At 40.3% G+C, this 23,885-nt stretch overlaps 1 protein-coding gene across 1 annotated transcript in view; it reads left to right on the top strand.

Moving 5' to 3' along the window:
* pappa2 (pappalysin 2) overlaps window positions 1-23,885 on the top strand; it is a 76,560-nt gene that overhangs the window by 6,270 nt on the left and 46,405 nt on the right. Inside the window, exons 3-13 of the mRNA XM_010768507.1 lie at window positions 695-922; window positions 1,053-1,651; window positions 9,180-9,328; window positions 13,461-13,600; window positions 13,904-14,057; window positions 14,615-14,807; window positions 16,012-16,145; window positions 18,607-18,789; window positions 19,423-19,726; window positions 22,304-22,432; window positions 22,544-22,629. Coding sequence (XP_010766809.1) covers window positions 695-922; window positions 1,053-1,651; window positions 9,180-9,328; window positions 13,461-13,600; window positions 13,904-14,057; window positions 14,615-14,807; window positions 16,012-16,145; window positions 18,607-18,789; window positions 19,423-19,726; window positions 22,304-22,432; window positions 22,544-22,629 — 2,299 coding nt within the window. The remainder of the gene's footprint in view (window positions 1-694; window positions 923-1,052; window positions 1,652-9,179; window positions 9,329-13,460; window positions 13,601-13,903; window positions 14,058-14,614; window positions 14,808-16,011; window positions 16,146-18,606; window positions 18,790-19,422; window positions 19,727-22,303; window positions 22,433-22,543; window positions 22,630-23,885) is intronic.

Here is a 23,885-nt window from a genome sequence, read left to right as displayed (position 1 = left end):
TGGTCTTTATTTTGTTTCCCAAGCTACATAATCGTCTTTATGCTTAAACGTGACATAGATGTATAGAGAACAGCTACTTAGTTTGCTTGTCAACAGATCAGTCTCCATGACAACTGAGCAAACTCAAACTCATGAAGACATAGTTACTTGGTTGAAAGCCTAGAAAAAACTAGTATGCAGATCTTTAGTTTGGATTATTTTGTCAAACATGTCGGAGGTCAAGATGACCTTTTTTCTTAAATGCTTATTTATTCATCATCCAATTTATTTCATGCCAGTTTCAGAAAAATTGAAATAGGAGAGAGCAAGAGACTATATTAGCTTCTAATTTGGCCATTCTCAATTGATCAATAATTTAATTTAATTGTTTTTTGGATAGCTCGTCTTATTAATAGCAGGCTGTTGTAGTGTTAACCAATCGGAGCATTAAAGGAATAGAGAAAATATGTAAAAAGCCTTAACTTTGTTGACAATCAGATGGAGAGCTTCACAAGTGACATGCAAAATCAGCAGCTGCAAACCCTGGGTTATTTAATGCTAAATGTGTACTTTTTAGGAAGTCAAATCATTTTAGGAACTTTTGATTAGAACATAACTCATGGTATTATGTTTGTAACAATGCAAGGGAGAGACATTTATTTTCTGCCCCTTTTGAATTGTTTGGCTGTCATTTCTCCCCTGCTTGTCCTTTCAGGTGGGAGAGAGCAGTCATCAGTCGGGGAATCTCTACAGTCCTTACATGAAGACATGCAGAACCCTATTCCTCGGCAGTAACCAATCGGATCAGGGAAACAGCTTCAGGGGCCACATAGGGGGTGTGGTGCTGTGGGGCTATGACCGCTCCCATGAGGACCTGCTAAAGCGGCCACTTCAAACTGATAAAAGCGAGCCATTGGTGGCAATGTGGGCTGACTTCACTAATGTAATAAACTATATCTCTTTTTTTGCAAAAAAACATTTTCCTCTCAAACTTTTTCCGTGTTTAGTTGTTGCATATTAAAACTGGTCTGGTTTTAGTAATACAATTAATTTATTTTACTTCTTACTTTGAGGTGGAACAGCTATGGACTCCTAACAAAGTTGGCCTCCATCCAACAATCATCACCACTCCTGTCCCTGAACAAGAACTAGTATCCCCATTCCTGCCGCCACCCTGTGGCCTGACACCCTGCGACAACACCGACATCATCTCCGGCTACAACAACAACTGGCAGCTCCGTGCTAACAAGCAAGTTCGCTACCAGATCGTCAACCTCTGCAATGACTCTGGCGGAAATCCCACCGTGTCTGAAGCCCAGATCCAGCTCCAGCACCTGGCTCTAACTGAGGCATTCCGCCCTTACAACATCACCCTGGATCTGAGCGTGCACACTGTCAGAAACTCCAGCTTCAGAGAGCGGTTTATCCTCAGCAACTGTCGGATTGGGAAGATTGGGAACCGCAAATGTGACCCTGAGTGCGACCACCCGAGGACAGGCCATGACGGAGGGGACTGCCTTAGATTGGGACTCTGCTACAACTGGAAGAGACAGGATGGAGTTTGTAACATGGAGTGCAACAGTATACACTATGACTACGATGATGGAGACTGCTGTGACCCGGGGGTCACTGACGTCCTCAAGACCTGCTTCGATCCCGAGTCCCCTGACAGGTGAAGTTCCAAATACTCTAACTTCTTTTTGGTTTCTGTTAAAGGTCACCTATTATGCACAATTGACTTTTCCATGTCTGTTATACATAAACATGTGTCCCTTCTGTGTAAAGAGATTCTGAAAGTTTCAGGAAAAAAGATTCTCTCTTTTTGTCCTGATCCATTTATATAAAATCCTGTCTGAAAATGAGCTGATCAGATTTTGGCCACTTTATGATGTCATAATGTTTTTTTGGCTTGTGTAAGCATTAGCCAATCACCAACCAAGGTAACACCCCCCCACACCTTATCACCTGAATCTCCTCCTAGAGCACCATAGTGTTCTTTGTAACCAAATATCTCTCAGAGGGGCGTGGGGAGGGGCTCCTTATTTTCATCTAAAGTAACAGACAGAGAATCAGCACTTGGAAACAGGGCTGAAACAGAGGGGATTAGGGGATGCTGCAATGATCTGTTTGGTGTTTCAGCCAAACACTTCAGAGACATGTTTTGTATATCTGAGAACTATAATATATTGAGGAAAAACAGTGTAATAGGGGACCTTTAAATTACTTCGAATGAAACTTAACTCTTTCTGCAGATGTGTCACAGTGTTATATCTGTACATAAAAGGAAAATAAACATTAGTTGACAGGGCCACATTTTACTCTACATTGTACGACTTGGCTCAATTTACTTTTGCTATCAACTTTTCTCAACTTCCTTTTTGCATACAGATAGTACCCCCTCCATTTAGTCAAATTTAGGTTGACTGTATATAAACAAAATATGCGGTCGCTATTGACTGTAGCTTGGCTATAAAGCAATTGTTGATTTGTACACAATGTCCCTTGTTGTCCAAGTTATGATTTCAGTTTTTATTCTCTCTGACCACTGAGCAGTCTGCAGTGTTATTAGTATCCACACAGCTCACTTGGAACCTCGACTGCGTTGGTACCAAACAAGTATCAGGTAAAACCACAAAGTTTGCCAATGGACAACCAAAAGATATGTTCTAAGCTAAAGGAAATCTGACATTACTGTCTTAGAGGATTTTAAGTCAATTGTTTCCAGAAGTATGTTGTTGCATGTCCCATACATTTTTTAGAATATACAGTAAACTGACCGGTCCATTGATATGTATCAATGTATATTAAGACAGGAGAAAAGTGTAAAGGGCTACAATGTAAGATTGACAGAGTGGTGAAAGCACCAGGGGGATACGTATATCAGCCAGTCAGGAGAACATGTTTTTCCAGAGACAAGGAGAGCATAAACGGCCACAAATTTCTCCCCATGAGGTGAATATCTGCTTCAGCACGCTAAATTGTGCTTCAGCAGGGATTTGCAATGAACAGCTCAACATGCTACATCTACAAATTGGTACTCTCACTTTCCCCAGTGGTTTTAAACAGGGCTCTGTGAAGTGGGGACGGCGGGTGAAGAGGCCAAAGTACACACTTATTTTTACTAAACAACTAGAGCGGGAGCCTGCTGTCTTCTATTTGGTCTGACAGACAGGCTCATGCAGAGTTCCAAATAGCATGCATGAAGTCTCGCCATGAAGTCGTCGGCCCAGGCTCTTAAAGACCCCGTTCTTAATCCAAATTGTAACCACAAGCTTTACACTTGGCCACTGGGAAACAGAACATGGGAGCGAGAGCTATTTTTTAAAACGATTTTGCGCTTTGTGTCCAGAGTTGACAGAGTGTGACAGCTTAATGCAAGGATGTATTAATGTTTTTTAAACTAGTAGCTTTTTTAAAGGATTACAACTTCTTTTGTCATGATTCAAATCCCAACGTTTCAATTTAAGCGAATGTCTATCTACATAACACTTATTTAAAATCACAAATTGGATATTTATTCCTTATTCAACCCAATTCCTTTAGCTTCAAATCATGTTTATTATGAACAAATATGAGAAAACCTTTGTTGTAAAGTAATTTCATCACAATTTGATGACTGACTCTGATGGTTAGGGTTGCTGAGCTATGAATAAAGGACACACAAAACTTGATATATGCTCAAGCTTTGCCTTAGGCAGAGGTCATGACCTTGGGAACATTTGATTTAAGATGAGGAAATGCCTACTGTCTTATTCATAAATAATACCAACAGAAGGTTATTGGTATTTCATTCTGTCAATCAGGAACTTGGTTAACCAATACCCAAGTCCAAGTAACAATTCCAAACTTAAACTGTATATAAATGACTGTTGGGTTTTACAAAAGTGAACTAGTGGAAACACAATTATACTATTGTATGGGAAATTGAAGATTAGCTTCTTATCCACACTGCCGGTAGCTTTACGTATCATAGATGTCACAGTTCCTGCAGCGATCTCTTTTCCTACATTAAGTAGTATCGTAGTATAACCAAATGCTACATTCCGTTATGTCTGTTTGTACTTTTTGCTGATGTATGCATCAGCCCAAAGATGGCTAAGCATGCTTTTGAACAGAAGATCATAGGCTTACATAATTAAAGTAATCTGAAGTTCATAGCTTTTACCACCATCCTTAGTCAAAAAAGGTGCCATTGAGCAAGGCACTTAACCTCCAACTGTCAAGTTATACTGGACAGCTCTAAAAGGCCAGCATTAGGACTGTGCAGCTTCCAGTTGTAGATTTGAGCAGCTTTGTGAGTGCGAAACAGGCTGTTGCTGGAAAATAATCTGGTGCTCTGTTGACTCTCCCTGGAGGACAAAGGCTTCAGTTAGGTCAAAGTTAATCTGCATCTGTGTGGTCTCTAATGTATGTCTTATCTCCTCACAAGGTTAGTGGGATAGACCCAGTGAGGCAGACAGGAGAAAAGTAGGTTCGGTACATGTTGTGGTCAGATGTTCCCTCGGCTCAGCCTGGGCTGGGTAACCCACAGAGAGGAGATGGACACTGATGAAAAATATTGGACAGCAGACAGCACTCTACTCTGTTGTTTTGCACAAAACGTCGGTCTGGTCCTTGGCCTGAATTATATAAAATGCTCCGTGATTTATTCTAGATTTACTTTGATGGTTACTGCAAATAATATTCAGAAAAAAACAAAGGAAAACGTATCCACCACACTTACCTTTGGGTAATAGCTGGAATCCGTTTTAGTTTGATATATGACAGGGTACTGGAGAGATCAATGTAATGTGTTGATTTTGATGTGAGCACACTTTTATAAATCATGGCTCTGGATTTGATCTGGTTTCATGCAGAATCTTTTTGCATGAGAGACTTCCATAAATAAGGGCTCTGCTTTTCAGATTTTCAAAAGCAAAGCTCCAAAAGTTAAAGTGTGTTCACTTCTAAGCAGTGATGTTACTGCTTCAGTGAATCTTGCCAGAGTTCCTGTCTATACGCCCCTGACCTCCCACTAAAAACAACATGAGCAGCCAATACACAGGAGATCAGAGTGTAGTAAATCTGGGCTCAGTGGACTTACAGTAGTGTAGGTCTTCTGGAAAGGTCCTGACCCCAGCTTGTTGGAAATCCTTATGTGTGAGAGTGCTTCGACATGCTTGCATGCATGTGTGTGTGGGGGTCTGGATCGCAAATTTCTCAGACAGGGAGACAATTAATGTGAGGATGACATTTTGCTGGCATTTACGGAGCACAGGACAATTTTTATGTTCTGGATCTGGGTTTTTGATATCCAACCTCCCTCTTTTCTCTGAGCTCTTGGCCAGGTATTCCGATTGTGGGACCCTATATGTGTGCAGCTGCTGCTGGCCAGTACAAGGCCAGAGGTTTTCCAAGCCAGTTGCTGTCACAACACAAACTTGTTGTTAAGAGCCAGTTCTATATAGCTATGGCCAGGTACACTAATAATTCTGGCATTACAAGAAGGGCCGGGAAGGAAAAGCTAACAGAAAGAAAGAGAGGCAAGGGTTACGCTCATTAATGCTGAGACACATGTTGAGTATTTGCTAACAGTTTGGATTTGTAAAAACTGGACAGTGCATTTGTGTGCAAAGAGGTCCAGGCAACTCCCCTGAAAGAACAATCTTTTTCAGTTTGACAGTTACCGTGAATGTGAATCTCAAGTTTTATTGTGGTCATGTTTTATTCACTAATAAAAACATAACTGCAATGTTTTCCAGAACATAATTCATTATAGAAAGGGTCATTATTTACCTTTTGTTGTCATTTGGGAAATGCTATGCATGTCAAGCTTTCTGTTCTTGCATGACAGTTTAGGAAAGAAATATACCATACATTTGTGGTGTCACATTTACCATCAACATTCTTGGTAAGTTTTTAAACAAGGGGCTTTTGATTTCAGATAAAGGGTAGACAACAACAGATTGGCATGACAACTGACGCTAGCAGATTTAATCAGCTGTAGCTAGCTAATTTATTAAGCTAGCATTTGTTCCATAAGTTGGTTACACATCTCCAGCTAACTTTTTAGTATTTCCAGCTGATTAGTTTTGAATGAAGAACGCTGTTAAATGTTTTTAGTTTTGAATGAAGAACGCTGTTAAATGTTTTTAAATGTGCATTTGATGTCTATATACGAAATATGGGTTGCTAAGTTATAAACAAATCTTGAAAGAGCTGCTAACTTTACAGTTAACTCTCCACCAATTGTGGCTATCATTTGCAACACAAAGGGTTGGTTTCAGGAAAAGGTATACAAATTGTACACTTAAAGGCTGGTTCGACTGGTTTTCAGTATGCGCTAGTACACTGCTGCACTAAAGAAACCTGCACTGGTTATATATTACCTGTGAGTTCTTGTGTTTTCCTCTAGCACTGCATTCATCAAGCCCTTATGAGGAACTGTTTAGATTGTAGATGCTTTTGTTTTCTCTATTTAAACATGTAACATTGCAGTGCACAGTATGTATTGAAGTTAAGTATATTATATATCAAAAGGTTTGATTGCTGTTTATTTTAGAGTCTGTGTCCTGATTCTTGAGGTTTGAAAGTAAAATACAGCTTAACATGGTGACAGTGCTAATGCTTACACTGCTGTTGATTTACACAGTGTTTGAATTGCCCACAAATGTTTATTTTGGTAAATCATAACTTTGGTTTTGGGCTCACCTAAATGATGTAGAGCCATTGATTTTTTGCCAGGTTAGACATCCACTGAGGCGTCCTCTGAGTCTTAGAAGTTGAAGAGTCAACTCTTTAGTGGTCAGCTTTCTGTCACTTGTAATAGCACAGCCCACGTTGATGGATACTGCACGCAGCCTCAGCTAACCTCAATGCTTTAGTAATGTATTGAGAGCAGGGTTTCCCTGAAGCATCTTACATCTTAAACCTCATTTATTCAGGAAAAGTGCCTGAGAAAACACATGTCTATTTACAGTATAAAACACATGCACTCAGGGAAGGATTGCTTTAGGGGGAGGATTACACACATGCAGGACTCTGGGCTGTCGAGTAACCCCTTTGGACCAATTTAGAGGCAGAGTACTTCACTTAATGGTACATTGAATGTAATGTATAGGATAATTGGGATACTTTTTCCTACTTTCATCCATCTATATTTTTCCCAGCTGAAAGCTCAGATTTTCAGTCACAAGCTCACCTGCGTTTCCTTCAGGCTGTTGGAACAGTATAAGCAGGATTAAGCCAAAGCTAAAGTGTTTAATGAGTAATTCTATGAATTATATTTTGATGGAAAAAAAGCTAAGAAAAGAGCGTGGTTAAGTAATATTATTAAATAAAGCCCTAAAGCTGAGCTTGATCAAAAGCATAAACCTTAACTTATTTTTCAGAAAATCATCAGGATACACTTTAAGTGACTTAGGTAAACATTAAAATATGGCTTTGTAATGTTAACAAAGTAAGCTGAGAGACTAATCCATTACATTATAATAATTGAAAAACACTTAAAACCACAGTTTTGCCGGTGCAAGATGAAAGACTGAGAGGCTTTACAAACAAAATGATGTATGATTCATAAATTTAACAATATGTATTAGGTATGAACTGACATGACCCAACACTATATTGATGCACCACTGGATGTCTTGGCACCGTTGATTTTTATTACCCTGTACATAAAGCATACACTCAGTCCCAAACACTGAGAGCCAGATTAAAGGCTTTTTGATGAAGCAGCTGTAGTGCTCCAAAAAAGCCATAGGAGGCTCAGCTAAAAGCCTAGTGTCTGGCATGCGTACTTTGGGCAGCCGGTGAGACCCCACTGCAAGGCTCTCAGACTCAGTAAGGCTTAATGGTGATGGGTGCAAAAGCTTTTCCAGCTATAAAAGCAAAAGGAGAAAAATGACATGTGACATCACTGCAGCCAGGCAAAAACAAAGTCGGCTTCACACATCAAAGTGCCTCCCGGGTAATTTATCACAGTCAGAGAGGGAAAGAGGTAGGGGGCAGCAGGGTAGTGGTTTGAAGTACCCTGACCAATTCAAACAATTATGATTTGAAAGGTACATAGAGGGCAGAGGGAGATGTTGATGGATTGAAGCAAACTAACGTCTTCTAAGGACGACATAATTACATGTTCTTAAATTCACTCTTACAATACTATGTGAGCAGAAATACTTTTTCACATGCTTAAAGAAAGAAATATTTTGGGGAATACACTAATCATTTTGGATAGATTTTAATTTTTGTATCTCTTTGCATGCAGTAGCATTTGGTATAGCCTAGCATAATAGCTAACATGTCTCCTATGCTAGATATTTAGCTTAACAGAGTCTTAACTCCGAAGCTGCCAAACAAATTGTAGCCTGTACAGTACTGTAGTCTACTTGAACTTGTGATTTAAATTAAAGGACCCAACTATAAACCATAAAGCATCTAAGGTTCAGCAACAAAGCTAACATGAGAAGCTAATCAATCCCAGTATATGATGCCTACAGTGTCCTGAAAAGAGGTCTAATCAGGCAACATAAGTGAACACATGTGTGAGTAGGACATGTCTTTGTGGCTGTAACAGAAAGGGGAAAGCTAACTATGCTAGACTTTGGGAAAGCTAACTATGCCAGACTGAAAAGACTGACCGAAAATGTTAGTTACTTGGTAAACTTAGTTACGGCAACAACTGCACGAAGCACCTCAGGTGTCCTCTCTCGTTTGGAAACGTTCTAAGCTAACTGGAGAAAAAAAATGAACTATGATTTGTTGATGTATTGTTTGATATTTATAAGTAAAAAATAATTCAGTTATGGAGCTGTTGAAAGCACTTTCTTTTTCACCCTTGAGAAAATAAGCTAGCGGCTTTTTTGGCTGCCAGTACTAAGCTAGGTTAAATACTTAAATTCAAACTTTTTCGACTTCCGGTGGAATGTCGAAGTCTGTCGCACTGTCGAATACTGTTTCCCTTCTGTTCAAATGAAAGCGCCTCCTTTGTGGTTAGGTTAAAGTAGCAGAAACCCATTTTGACGTTTTAGTCTGTTTAGTAATAATAACGCAGAACATGGTAGCATAATATTAGTTTGAGATTAATGACTGTTTGTAGTTTAATCCTGTAGATATAACACCACACTTTACAAGAATTTACAGCTTAATTTAAAGTGCTTTGATGAATGCTTATTTAATATATCTAATATTTTCATGTTTTCTCTCTTTTTTTGCTTCTGCAGGGCCTATATGAGTGTAAAAGAGCTAAAGGAGGCCCTACACCTGAGCGGCACTGACAACCTCAATGTATTCTTTGCCAGCAACTCAGTGCGTGAAGAGCTGGCAGGAGCTGCAACCTGGCCATGGGCAAAAGAGTCTCTAACCCACCAAGGTGAGTAATATGACATCAAAATACTGTTCAATATCTGTCATATCTTAAAATTCCTTGCTTTTGTCTTTATTAACATTCAAATTGTCCTGTTGTATTATGTTTGCAACTTGTTCTGCCCTTTTCTCCTCTACTGGATTTGACACAGTTTCCGTCTTGCTTTTATTCAGCTTCTCTTTCCCTGCCTATTACTCTTCATATCCATCCCTTGATCTTTTCCCATACCCTCCATTCTTTGTTGCCTGGTTTAGCGATTTCAAAAACGAAATGGGGAGATCAATTGGGGCTGGCTGAGATTTTCCCGGCACATTGCCTTTTTCCTCCTCCAATTATTAAGTCCTTTCCACTGGAAAAGGCTAATCAACCCAAACAACAACCAAACAAACAAACATCAGTGTGGGCTAGTTAAGTTTTCTTTTGGGAGTGTTTTTCCATATTCAAAACCTGTCAAAAGGGATAGAGGGTGTCCTATGCTGTACATAATGTAATGCCCCTGAGGCACATTTGTGATAGTGGCCTATATATATATAAAATGGACTTGACTAGCATTGGCTCTGTATTATTGTTGCCACCCATGCCCACTTGCCAGCTGTTCTTCATTTATTTTTGAACTTTGTTTCCTGCTTGTGCAAGCACAAAGCAGTGAGTTGATTCAAAAGTAAGAGACACATGGGTAGGATGTACCTCCAGATGAAGTATTTATCACATTAAGAAAGTCTTTCACTGGAAAAAATTATATGATCCTGTAACAAACTGTGAAATGCTTCCACTTTAAGCATTTTCAACACCTTGCGAATCCCTGCATCCTTAACAAGTACAGCTGTTATATGGCAAATTGGATCCATATTAACTGGCTGTCAAGTATAATAGTAAATGCATACCGAGTATGTGAATTGTAAGTTAAATAAATAGCATAGCTTTCACTTTATTATTACCCAATACAATAATACATGTTGTGTAGATAAATGGGCTTGGATAGCTATTTATTTTAATAGAGATACTTTGATGATACCAGCTTAGACCCTCCAGAAAAACGCGGGCTAAAATCCTTGATTATGCGATTAAACATGTGGGGTTTTTATGTGATTTTATGTGGTGAAATTGCGGGAAGTTGCGACATATGCGGAAAGTTGCGAAAAAGAATAGATTTTTTTTTTTGATATTGGGCTGTCTTATTTATTCTCTCTCAGACACAACCTGCAACTAACGTTAAACCCCTTTCCTATTCAATTAAACACATTCAATGTTTATTTATTGTAAAAGCAATTGGGCTATTTTAATCACACTCTCTCTCTCTCTCTCTCACACACACACACACACACACACACACACACACACACACACACACACACACACACACACACACACACACACACACACACACACACACACACACACACACTTCTCCCCCTCATTCTGTTTTCATTTACTCGTTCGTTATCTGACCAGCTTCAATCTTGTAGGCTACTCACTTCGTTTCTTGTAGCCCTCGAAAGGGTTTTGGAGGTTGATGCCTCGGTGAACGTGAGTTGTTTGGCTTTCTTGTCCGCAGCAGCAGAAAGCATTTTCGAATGTTTGAATGAATCAAAGTGGGTCGTCACCGTCGATTTTCTCTTATGCTCCAACACACAGTTGCACGGGGTGCAGAATAGTTTCCCCCCACTTTCGTGAAAGACATCGGGGTACTGCTTTGCCCGGTCTTTAGCAGAAATGTTCGTCGGTAAATGAGATGGATCAGATTTTTTCATTTTGGTGTTTTCTCTCTCGTGTGAGTTTCACACGTTCACTCTACGGTGTTGTTTACCTTCTGTGATGCTCGAGCTGATGACGTCGCGTCATCATCATCACTACTTCACGTCAAGACGAGTTAACTTTTTTTTCCCTCAATTTTGTGTGGAAAAATGCGGGGATTATGCGGCCTTTTGATAAATATGCGGCCTTTTTAAAATCTGCGCCATTTTGCTGATTATGCGGTAAATTCTGCGATCGCAGAATCGCGTTTTTCTGGAGGGTCCCAGTAGTACAGTAGTAGAGTAGATGTTATATTTTCAAAATATACAGTTTGAGTCCTGATACTGAATGTGTCCCACAAGACATTTGGCACAGTTGCCCAGCATCTGTCCCTGTTTAAAACCAAGTTACTGGATGACAAGTCATCTCCGGATGCCCTGTTGTGTAGTCTCTTCGTATTTAATGTCTTCATTGTTCAACGTCTTCACTGAACACTCTGTTCCTAATCATAATCCCAATAACTGTCATGTCTGCTCTTGATTCTTCGATTATCATCATTCTTAGGAAACTTGTTTTTGCCTACAGAATGGAGTTATTCTTTCATTTAATAATGCAAATTAGCACAAAACAAGTTTGTTGTTTTGAGCTGTCCACTTCCAATTCAGCCTCTCGTGTCTGTTGACCAATTAGAGGCTGCATGGCTGCTCTGATCTCAAACTCATTGCACAATGGAATAACATTAGATACATAAATGACTGTATTTGTAATTTAGAATGAAGCCTACCTTGTGGACTCCATAAAGCAGCAAAGTTCACAAATCCTGTTACCACATCAACACCAAAACATTTACTTAGTACCACACTTTATTGAAATTGGTTAACAGAATTTGAGCAGAATCCAAGTCATTTTGATCTGTATACTCTATGTATCCAGCCTTCCCACCTACCATTTACACTGCTTTAGCTGTGAGTCATTCACTACCTCTTAACAAAACTCCTTAAATGGTAATGAACTTATAAAGCATATACATATAAATGTATCTCAAACCAACTCATGCATTCAAGTAGTTGGTAACATTGGTAACAATTTTGTATATTCAATGTTTTCAATTGTATGCACCTTTCTCGGTTGTTTTACAGTGATTTCGTTTTTATGATTTTTCCCCCAATCACATCTTTAGTGGCTGTGGAATTTCGTTGTATATTTTGGTCATGAAACTATATCTGTATTCTAAAGAGAGCGTAGTGAGGTGTCAGTTATTAGCGAAATGAGGAAAAATGGTGAATACAAGGTTTCTGCACTGCAGGGTATTCCTCTATATTCAAAGCTGGCAAAACTGGCGCGCATCCAGCTGTAGCCACCTTACCGTATCCTGTTTCCTGTTTTTGGTTTAGAGTAGTAAAGTTTTACTTTATTCCTAATTGGTTTTAAATATCACAGTGCTTAGTCGTTTTACTATGGAGGTCTGTTTCTCTTTTGGAAATTCCGTAGCAGAGCGTAAAACACGAGTTAAATAGCTTCACAGCTCTAGATTTTCACAGCAATAACACATTTGCTTGCGATCAGTTGTTTTGTTGGGTGCTTCTGAAATCTCATTAAAAAACAATCGTAAACGGTTAGTGGATCTGAACATGGTTTAGTGTTTTTAGACATACAACAGTAACCATACCAGGGGATTTCCTCCTATTGATTGTCGTGCCAAAGGGCACTGAAACAGTTCAATTCAATTAAAAACCTTCATTTATCCAGGTGAAATCCCATTGAGATCAATGATCTCTTTTTCAAGGGAGACCTGCAGCAGTAGGCTCCACATGAAGACATAAAAACATAAACAACAGAACAACAAAAGGACATCATACAGTAACATTTACAGGGATTACAATTTACATATCTATCCACATGTACAGGTACCAACAGCATCTGATTGTGTAGCATCCAACCAAGCTATAAAAACATGTAGTGGTACCAGATTGGTAATTTTCCAATTATTTTCCAAGTTAGTGGAGCTGCACATCTAAAAGCTTTCTTCCCTAAGACAGTCCTAGCACTTGGCACATTTAATAGAACCACAGCATGCGATCTCAGGCAATAACTACTTTAAATTTGCCGAGAGATCAGGGAGCAGATATAAGATGGTAGTTTATCCAACATGGCTTTGTTCACCTGCTGAAGGACAATTTTCCAAATCATTACATCCCATCAACGTGGAGGAATAAGGGGTTACAGTCTTGAATGGCAGTTTTAGATTTGCAACTTGTGAATGCTTGCAAAACTTCACTAACATGTCACCAGAGATATATTTATAACTCTTATGAGTCAGAGACCAACATCAGCTTGTAAGACAAACAGTTCAAGATATAATTGTATTATGACACACACTTTAAATATCATCTTCTGTCCTCAGGTGGGATGGTTCTGAGCCCGTCCTACTTTGGTACCATGGGCCACCAGAACACCATGATTCATGAGATGGGCCACATACTTGGACTTTACCATGTTTTCAAGGGGGTGAGCGAGCGGGACTCTTGTGATGACCCATGTCAGGTAGGACTGATAAATGTTCTCCTCTTGTTCATAATTCTGTATCATACAGTTTATATATAAATTATTTTCTGGGAATGTGTCCTTCTTCAGTCGTTGTAATATTTATTCTCAGAAAAACAATAAATAAATGTTAAAACAATGAATGCAAAAAAGAACAAATAAGTAGTGTAGTAAAATGGGTTAAATTAAGCAAACTAGATTATAGGTTTGCCGTTCTCTTTTAGGCTTAGACATGCCTCCTTGGATAGGGCTTTTCACTCTCCTGTGATCATTTGCTTGTATTTCTGTCTTATGCCCTTGCAGGAGACCACCCCATCCATGGAGACAGGAGATCTGTGTGCTGACACTGCACCAACACCCAAATCAAAAGCCTGCCATGATCCCGGAACCGTCAATGATTCCTGCGGAGTCACCATGTACCACAACACACCTTATAGCAACTACATGAGTTACACAGGTACAGTGATGAAAACATCTCTCCTTACTTGTAGCTATGCTTTTAGACATGTTGAAATAACCAATGACCCGGAGAACAAGTTATTTACATTACATGAAGAATGTACACTGTAGATAGAGGACATGGTATAGACATCATGTATACAGTAACATCCATGCATAATTAGAACCAGGGCTTTTTCTATTCAAGACAAAAGGAGAACAAACACATGGTTCTTTGTTACTACAGTCTGTCATAAGTCTTCTAATGGAAAAGTTATGTACCTCTTGACATTTGAATGACACAGCCACACAAGCAGGAAGTACAAGTACTGTGTAAACTACATTTCGTTTTTAAATGGGTTTTGCAAGGACTAAGTTGGCTAATTGTGCTTGCTTTATACGATAATAAGAGCAACATTGATATTTACAGTCATTATTTTGCTTGTGATTTCACCGAGAACCTATTTTCTTCAATATCTTCCAGTAAGCTAAATATTTGAGTGATTAGAAATTAGGTTAAATGGAGGTTAGTGTTTAAAATGATAAACACTGATTTTTTTTATTTCACCACATCAGATGACAACTGCACCAACCATTTCACCCCCAACCAAGTGGCCCGAATGCACTGTTATCTGGATTTGGTCTACCAGAAGTGGCTAATGGACCAGCAGCCGTCTCCCATCCCTCTGGCCCCCATAGTGACGGACCAGAGTCCAGATTCTGTCTCCATCTATTGGCTGCCACCTTTGAGGGGAATGCTTTACCAGAGGTACTGTACGAGTATGACTGCATGGGTTCTTAAAGGTCCCATGTCATGCTTTTCCGGTTATTACCCGTCCCCTTGTGTGTTATGAAGGTTTTTCTGCATGTAAACAGTCTGCAAAGTCACAAACCCTCAAAGTACACCCTCTAACACAGAAAATACCTGTCTATGCTGCCCCAGAACGCCTCGTTGGAGATTTCTCTTTTTCTTCCTGGGTACAGTGACGTGACCATACCCAAATGGACCCATTGGACCAATCCGCGGAGCTCCTCACACACACACACACACACACACACACACACACACACACACACACTCTCTCAGCGGCGAAACTGTGACACACGCGGGGGGGTGCTAGTGGAGCCTCGCAGCGGCGAAATTGTGGCACGCTTACACTGTAAGTGCGCCGCGTTTGACACACACACACACACAACACACACACACACACACACACACACACACACACACAGACACACACACACACTCTCAGCGGCGAAACTGTGACACACGCGGGGGCTGTGCTTAGTGGAGCCTCGCAGCGCGAAATTGTGGCACGCTTACACTCTTAAGTGCGCCGCGTTTGGGTGGGGGGGGGGGGTGCGGGTGCTAGTGCAGCCCCCTCAGCACCCCCGCCTTCCCGCGTCCATTCGTGATGTCTCGCTGTCCCGCAGATCCCACGGAGCAAGCAGGGAATGAACCCAGCTCACACTGTCCGCTCCTCGCAGCAGCGAGCCTCGCAACGTCCCGCCAACACGGCACACAGACCCCACGTAGCATTCTCATCTGTTTGTCCGTACTGGTGTCATTTCTGGTTGCTAACGCCATTGTAACACATAATCACTGATGTTCAGCTGTAACGGTGGTGGACTCATCAGAACAGAGTGGGCGAGCTGACCAATCAGAGCACAGTGGCCTCATAAGGAGGGGGGAGGGGGCAGGAGCTCCAACAAGCCGTTTACACATACTATATAGAGATGCTGTATGAGAAATCAATGTGTATACCTCAACAATGGAATTATGACCAGTACAAATGGCCATGTCATGGGACCTTTAAGCACAAAGTGTAAAAATACACAATTTTGTATTTATATTGAATCCATCTGGAGTAAAACAAAAAAAGAGGCAAGTTGGTCCAACATTATTATAGGTCTGTTCTTAAAAAAAAAACATGATATAATATCGCACGCAACTCTTTTTTCATTTGACCCAGCTCCTCATTCCATGTGTCTGGAATCAACTGCGGAGACTGTGAGAAAGACGGCGTTTTGCACCAATATGCCTCGGAGGCTACATCACCTCGCATCTGTGACACGTCAGGCTACTGGACCCCCGAGGAAGCAGTCGGTCAGTAAAAAAAACAAAAACTGTGTGTTTGTTAAAAAAAATGGTGAATGTATCGGGACTCATTTCCCGTGTGGAGGAGCCAGGTTTGAATCTGGCCTGGAACCATATACACATATCAACACTGTCATCTCCAATAAAGGCTAATCCGGCCCAAAAAAATAGGGTGAATATTTATATCTTTAACCAACAAAAAAAAAAGAATAAAGTTCAGAATTGTGATATTTTTTTCTTATTGCAACATCCATACAGGCTGCATGTGAAGCCACAGCTACATATCAACACTGAGAGTGGAGGGTGTTTCTTTAGTAATCATTTACTCAATCATAGATTATTTGTATGTGCTTCGCCTGATAAACTCTTCCCGATCAATACTTTTTTGTAGTGGTGGTTTCATGTTTGAGTCTGTGTCGTTGATTTCTGCTTCTGTCTCTTGTTTCCACAAAGCAGATCAACCCCCCCCATCCAACCCCCCCCCCCCTCCACACACACATACACACATCTCTGCCCTGTAAATTTCAGGTGCGTGCAAGGCTAATGGCTCCTGGAAGAGGAAAAAGCAGAAAATCATTAAATGATAATTGCACTCTGCTACAGACCTCTCTCTGTCTCTGTCTTATTTTAGCCAAAGCGAGAACAAGGATTATTAACCAACGTCTACTCTGGGTAACGTTTGGGTGCTGTTCAGACATTAAGCCTCCGTCATAAACAAATAAGCCAAAAGAGTTGTATCTCGCAGCACTGCACTTTGAAACATTATGCTTGGTGTAAGCACATGGTCCTTGTTATTCCAATCATAATCTCTGCAGAAGCCCGGTTTGCTTTGGCATGTAGGGTGAGGGGAAAAGAGACAAGAAAAAAAAAAGGACCAAAAGGAAGCAAACAATAACAAAAAAGAGAAAGAAAGAGATATACAGTAAGAGAGAAAGAAATACCTCGCGAACACAATAACACTCCCTTTCTCTTCCGTGGAAACTCGACCCAAATATGTGGAAATCCTCTGCAGGAATTTATGCTTTGAAAACAAGCGGCGAGGAGAAACGGGGGGGATTACGGCTCCCTCTCTTTCGCTGCGGGATCATAATGATGATAAAGAGTCAATTACAGTCTTACTCTAAACAGTGGTATGCACACAGCTGAGGAGACAGCCAGTCTGCTGGCTTCCTTTTCACTTTTTCCCACTTGATGCGTGGGGGTCACTTTGTCAGCCAACGGAGATGGGTAGACAAAGTGAGAGGGGAAATTGGACAAATTCAAAGCGGATATCATGGCTGGCAAGACAACAACACAAGTATAATGGCAACAAACTGTTGGCTAGAATTGTTGACATTGTCTTTTTACATTTCCTGAAAATGTTGCCTTTGCCACAATCTAGACTTGTTCGCGTTTTCAGCCCGTTGAGAAGGATTACAGTAGTTTATGTGCTGAATCTAGTAGCTTATTACTCAAAACGCGAGGTGCAGCACAATGTTCAGTGAATTTCAATTTGCTGGGGGTAAAGACAGGGATGAAAGGTAGGTCTTCAACGTCTCTGCCTGTATAGGGGTAATGAAAATCTAATATCACAATTCTAAGCCTACTGTTAGAAGACGATGGAAGTCATGGACATATAAAGAGTATAGCGCATGAGGTGGCAACTTGTTAATTGCTTTAAAAAGTTGCTCCGTGGCACATCAAGCCCCAACGTTTGACTACAGAGTATAAAATTAAACGAAAACTCCCGCAAAGTATAACATTAAATGAAAACCTTGGCGCTCAATGTGGCCCAGAGACAAATCACTTGCGTTTCCTTTTACCGCGCCTCCCAGCTGCTCAGACTCCATTTATTCACATGAGCAGAGGTGGGAAAACAAGTCTGGATTTGGCTATTAGTGCAAGTTACAACTTTTAGGACGTAAGGATTTATTTAAGAAGGGCTATAAGGCAAGACATCGTTTTCCCAATGTAAGTCTATGGGACAGTATTTTTGGGCCAGTACTGGTGCATTTTAAGGCTGTTTTTAACTGGCTGTCTTTGTCTTTCTGTCAGTTTAGCGATCTAGTGTTATTTCTACAGATGGCTAATCACAGTGGTTGTGAAATGTCTAACACCTCAGTAACATCCTGATTTTATTGGGCTCTTTGGGGCAGAGCTGAAAATAACGTAAATTAACGTAATTTGATGCCATTGTGCTAATCACTAACACTGTAACCATTAACACGTCATTTTGCCTTGCGTCATGGTGTTAGTACTAGGTTTTTTTCATGTTTGAAATAAGGAAGAATGACTCTTTCTTTCTTAACTGGAACTTAAACTCTCTCTCCCTTGTTACAAATGAGAATACGTGTGCTGGTAAAAGCATTGCTCTGGTATTTGTTAAATCAGACCCTACAAGGCAAGGTTATTGCGTGGACCAAATAATTGACAGTTTTTTTCTGTACATGATTACCAATACGTACGTCTGTGCAATGTCATTAAACCCCAGGCCCGCCCGATGTGGAGCAGCCCTGTGACCCCAGCCTCCAGGCCTGGAGTCCTGAGCTCAGCCTTTATGACACAAATGTGACCTCGCCGTGTCCCGACACTGAGGGCTGCACCCTCACACTACGGTTCCTCCACCTAATCGTCCCACACGCACTCACCCTTTGGGTCACCTACATTTCATCAAGTAAGTGTCACTCTGTAACTCCTAAGGATTAAGACTTTCCTAAGTGATAATGCTTATAGTTAGGGCTGGCTCAGGCTTGCCTAGAACCAGCCTTTAGTTGTACTTCCTCAGTAGTTTTCTTCGTCAGTATTAAATGTTACATCTGGATCATGAATCGTCCTTAATCGTCCTTTTGGGCAGCACTGGGAAGCTTTTGGCAACCTCCTGGATCATTCATTTATTTATACATTCACATTATTATTTTAGCTATTTGGATTGTCTTTGTTGTAATGTAATGTAATGCATGTTTTTCATCTGAACAGACTGTAAATCCCCTTGAAATAAATGTGAACTTGTGATATTGGCAATCCAAACTAAATTGGATTCGGATTTTATATCTACAGCATGGTACCTGAGGCCATGCCGGACATTTGTTTTTGGCCAGTCAGAATGATCTAAGAAAGTTGTTCATTGTGCATAGATATTCAACCATGTGAGAAATACATTTTCTATTGTCTGTGAATACATAAGTAAAACCCAGATATTCTGGCCTCCAGTTAAAACCCAATCCGAGATTGACAATCAAGTTCAAAATGCCAGAAATAACAGCTGACATACGTCTGTAGCTCATATATCTGTATTTCCTTGTCACAGATAACCCAGCTATAGCCAACATAGAGCTGATAACAGACACGGGGAAAAGCATCAATCTCGGACCGCAGCACGTCTTTTGCGACATGCCCCTCACGTTGCGCCTCGACACCAACAATGCTGCCGTTGCCACTATAAAACTCTGCACCTTCGACGAGAAGATGGAGATCGACGCCGCCATGTTGTCTTCAGGCCCCGGCAGCCCTCTGTGCGCCGGCTGCCAACCCCTGGTTTACAGGATTCAGCGGCAGCCGCCCTTCGCCAGCAAGTCCCCCCCGCCTCAGACACAGCAGACGTTCACCGACAGGTAGGTTCCAACGTTGACAGGTGTACTTCGAGTAAAAATCATTAATTGATTTGCTTTTACTGCAGTTAAGTCTACCTAAGGTCACTCACATTGTAATACCAGCTGGAAAATTATCTAAACGGGTGGGAGTGATCGCAATATGTCATGGGAATTGACAGTTGGGTTTAAAATACACTTGAATACCGAGGACTGCCTCTGAGGCAAGTTCCCAAATCGTTTTTTTTTTACGTGTAAACTAATATTTATAACATAATGTTTTTGCCAATCACCATTGCTGCGTACACTAACACACGTAGACACACCTACACAAATAAAGACACGCTGCCTTGTCAGACATCAGCAGCCTCAGAGGAAAATAACGTTTTTTTAGGGGCAACTTGGAGTTTAAGTTTCAGCAGCGTACCTCTTCGACTGGGTCCTCCGATCTGCTAATCCACAGTTATCTGTCTTTCAAAAGTGTTTGGGTCTGTTTCTGTTTGAAAAGCTCAGAACACAAATGATTCCAACGTGTGGATGTCGAGCTGTGGCTACTGATCCAAAATTTGTTTCAACAAGCATATACTCAATCAAAAGCATGCTGAGGTTTCAGGACCAAGTTGAAAACGTTTGTACAGTGTCCTGTGGGTTGTCCAAATGCAACCAGAATCCAAATGTAAAGCCCCAAGCCAGGATTTTCTTTCAAATTCTAACCAAAGAGTTTCAAGTTTATGACAGTTGTGTCACTTGATTGCAGATCATCTGGGGCTGATTTCAAAAGTTTCAAATGGCACTGATTGTTTCTAAGAAGCTGTTGCTATTTTGCAGAGCAAGGCAGACGTTGGAGGTGGATGCAGCCTCAACAACAGTTTATTTTTCAGGGAACACATCTCCTGTGTTACACAAGCTGTGTCTAAGTGCAAAAAGATGTAAGAACCTGTGGGATTTGAGTTATGTGGGACTGAGGAGGGCAGAGAGGGGTTGATGTTAGGAGAAGAGAGAGTCTGGGAGCAATGAGTTTAGAAAATAAGGTAGCGCGAATAAGGGAGGGTGGGATGATAAAAAAGAAAGTTGGGCGAGACATATAATATTGTAGTTTATACCAGAAAGTCTAAATAAAGATACAGACCCATACAAACACTATTTATCTGCTAGAGTGTCGCATGAATGTCGGGTGAACACTCGAATGCAACGCTAATATCGCAACTCTCTATAGCTCTGTCTTTTCATTATTATTCTGACTCATTGTAACAACAGTGATATGATTGCCTTTACAGGATAGTCATTCCCAAAGTGTGTGCCATTATTAACACTTGCAAATAAATTCTCGCCCTTCTGTCTTACAACAAGCCTGCCAGCAAAAGTGGTCGTTTATAGAGACCGTATAAAATAAAAAACCTTTTCAGACAATTACATATTTGTTGTTATACTTTAAACAACGGCTATCGAGTGTTTAATCTAATGATCATATGCTGCTGTGCAGTTTAAACACATTTTTTAACATATCTACATTTTATTGGACATTTCCTATGACGTCATTAAAAAAAGAAAAAAAAGAATTGCCAATGATTTTTGTTAATTAAGTTTACTAGTTCAATAGGGAATTAGGCATGTAGGTAGGAAGTGCAGAGTGCAACAAGGGAAAGGGGAAAGGATGACCTAAACCTCGCCATAATTATCATAAAGAGGTCCCTGAGAGCAGCGAGGAGGAATAAGGTTGCAGGATATAGCCCATTATAGATGGATAGGGGTGGAAGGTGTTTTTCAAGCTTCCTTCTCTGATCCATAATTAATAAAGGACATTTCTTTGGAAATAGACCAGACCTCAGGTACTGAATAATTTCTTATTCTCCTGTTTACATTTTAACACTAGACGACGTAGGAGATCTATGCTGGAAGAAATAGGGAGGATTCTCTTTTTATAGACACAGCCAACAAACATATCAATAGTCCAGACACTGCAGCCAAAGTATCATAAAACACACTTCCTGCCCGGGGGCTTTAAGGTCATGGGATACAAGGTTACACACTGAAAACTTGCAGAATCTATCAGATTAATGCAGAATCGATTTTTTTAGAGGGGACTGGGACACACAGCAAATACAATGTTCTCTCTCTACATAGCACAAAGTAAGAGAACACAAAATAATTAGATCCTGATGCACTACATTGGCACCAATTAGTTCTTACTTACGTTGTTTGTGAATGAGTCATTGTATCGATCAAGCCTGTGAAGATTATGTTCTTTTGAGGACCAATACAAACCTTGCCTAATACTCCTCGAAAGAACATAACAAACTCTGGAATTCTGTTTTATAATTTTAGAGTGCCAATATTTTTGTACAATTTCAAGGAATCTCAAAACCATTTGCTTTCCTCTCTTATCTTGCTTTCCTTTCTCTTCTCCTCTTCCTCCCCTACCCACTTTTCTTTTCTCTTTTCTTCTTTCTTTCTTTCTTTATATCTATCCACTCCCTTTTTCTTTCCTCCCCTCCTCTTATCTCATGTCTTATCTTCTCATCAATTCATCCTCTTTTCTCCTCTCCCGTCTCTTCTCCTCTCTAATATTCTTCTGTCTTCCTCCTCTCCTCTCCTCTCTAGCTCTGTAAGGCAGGGAGTCAGGTACCACTACACAATCCAAGTGGAAGCAGAAGTACTCCTCAGCGACCCGTCCCCATCTCTCCTCTACACCCACGGGCAATCCTACTGTGGAGACGGCCTCATCCAGGGGTTTGTGCACTTGATGTTAACATGACCAATTACACATTGTAAATGTACATTGCATGTGAAATTAAGGTCTTGATAATGATAGTGATGTTAATGATCATTTTCTCATTGTAGGACAGAAGATTGTGACGACACTAATCTTCTGGATGGGGACGGTTGCTCTAAGAAATGCCACAAGGAGATTGGCTTCAACTGTCATGGTGAGTGAGTGGGTTTTCAAACACACATACCGTTTTAAACCAAAAGAGCAACACTTTTATCTGTCTTTCATCAAACACACCAACCCACTTCAATGTGGAACATGAACACCATATAAACGTTTAGTGTGAGAAATCTTTCATTTGTGCATGCAGCAGTAATAACAAAAATATTCAAGCCAATCAAATGTTATTTACCAGACATAAAAGCTCCTGGCTTGAATTGATTTCACAAACCATTAATGTAACATCACCGCATCATAAGAGGAAACAGATGAGTGGAGGGATAACAAGATTTTGCTTTGCTAAGTCTTGCTTAGAAATCTGAAACATTTTGACATTAGGCTGGCAGAGAAACACCAGAAAAACATTTTTCAGCTGTAACCGTTCAGTTTCAAAACACATGTCAGGCATGTTTCCTTTTATTAAATAAGTTCTGGTCTTAATCAGATTTCAAGCAATCAATACCTGCTTAGGAACACTAATGAATAAAGTGTATTGATGTGATTGTGTCACAAATTATGTATTGATTTTGAATTAGACCATTTATTTCCGACATTGCCATTGTTTTCATTTTATTTGATATTTATTAACGGCGTGTAATTGGTTATACCAGGTTTTGAAAATGGGGGCCACCTTGTAGTTCTGATCGCTTGAATCAAATAGTGCAGGGTTCATTTTTCCTCATCTTTAAAAAAAAATGTTGTCGTTTTCTATAAACCCAACAACAAAGCTTAGAACTAGGACACAGCTCCTGTTCTACTTTTTAAACCAGGTCCACTTGGTAAGGTTTAGGCAAGAATGCATGATTTGTTCTTAGCCCAAAGATTTATGGTTAAGATAAGAAAGCTTAAGTAACAGGTGTGTTTGTGGCTCTGTGAGTACTGTGGCTGACACAAGATAACTTGATGTGTGTTTAGGATTAAAGAGCATCTTGCAGGTTTTTTTTTTTCTACATTTATGCTTAAACTTGCTTGAAAATTACAATTAAAAAAGTGAATGTAGGATTTGATATGTTTTACGAGACATAAGGGCAGGAATTCAGAGGGAAAGGAGCAATTTTGAGCTCGGCTCTTAAAAACGGCTTTTTTTTAAGGTCATACGTCAAACGCGTCATATTACATAACAAAGGGGAAACATCTCCGCTCTCTGACCGTGGGTAGAGTTAGTAGTTGCGTTGAGTTGAGCGGTTGTGTTTTAGTGAGCTGGTATTTTTTGGTAGTTTTACATTGTATTTCACCATTTGTAATCATGGTGCA

The sequence above is a fragment of the Notothenia coriiceps genome, unplaced genomic scaffold, assembly GCF_000735185.1.
Source record: "Notothenia coriiceps isolate Sejong01 unplaced genomic scaffold, NC01 NC01_scaffold00005785, whole genome shotgun sequence".
In the NCBI taxonomy this organism is placed as follows: domain Eukaryota; kingdom Metazoa; phylum Chordata; class Actinopteri; order Perciformes; family Nototheniidae; genus Notothenia; species Notothenia coriiceps.
This window is presented reverse-complemented; position numbering and strand designations above follow the sequence as displayed.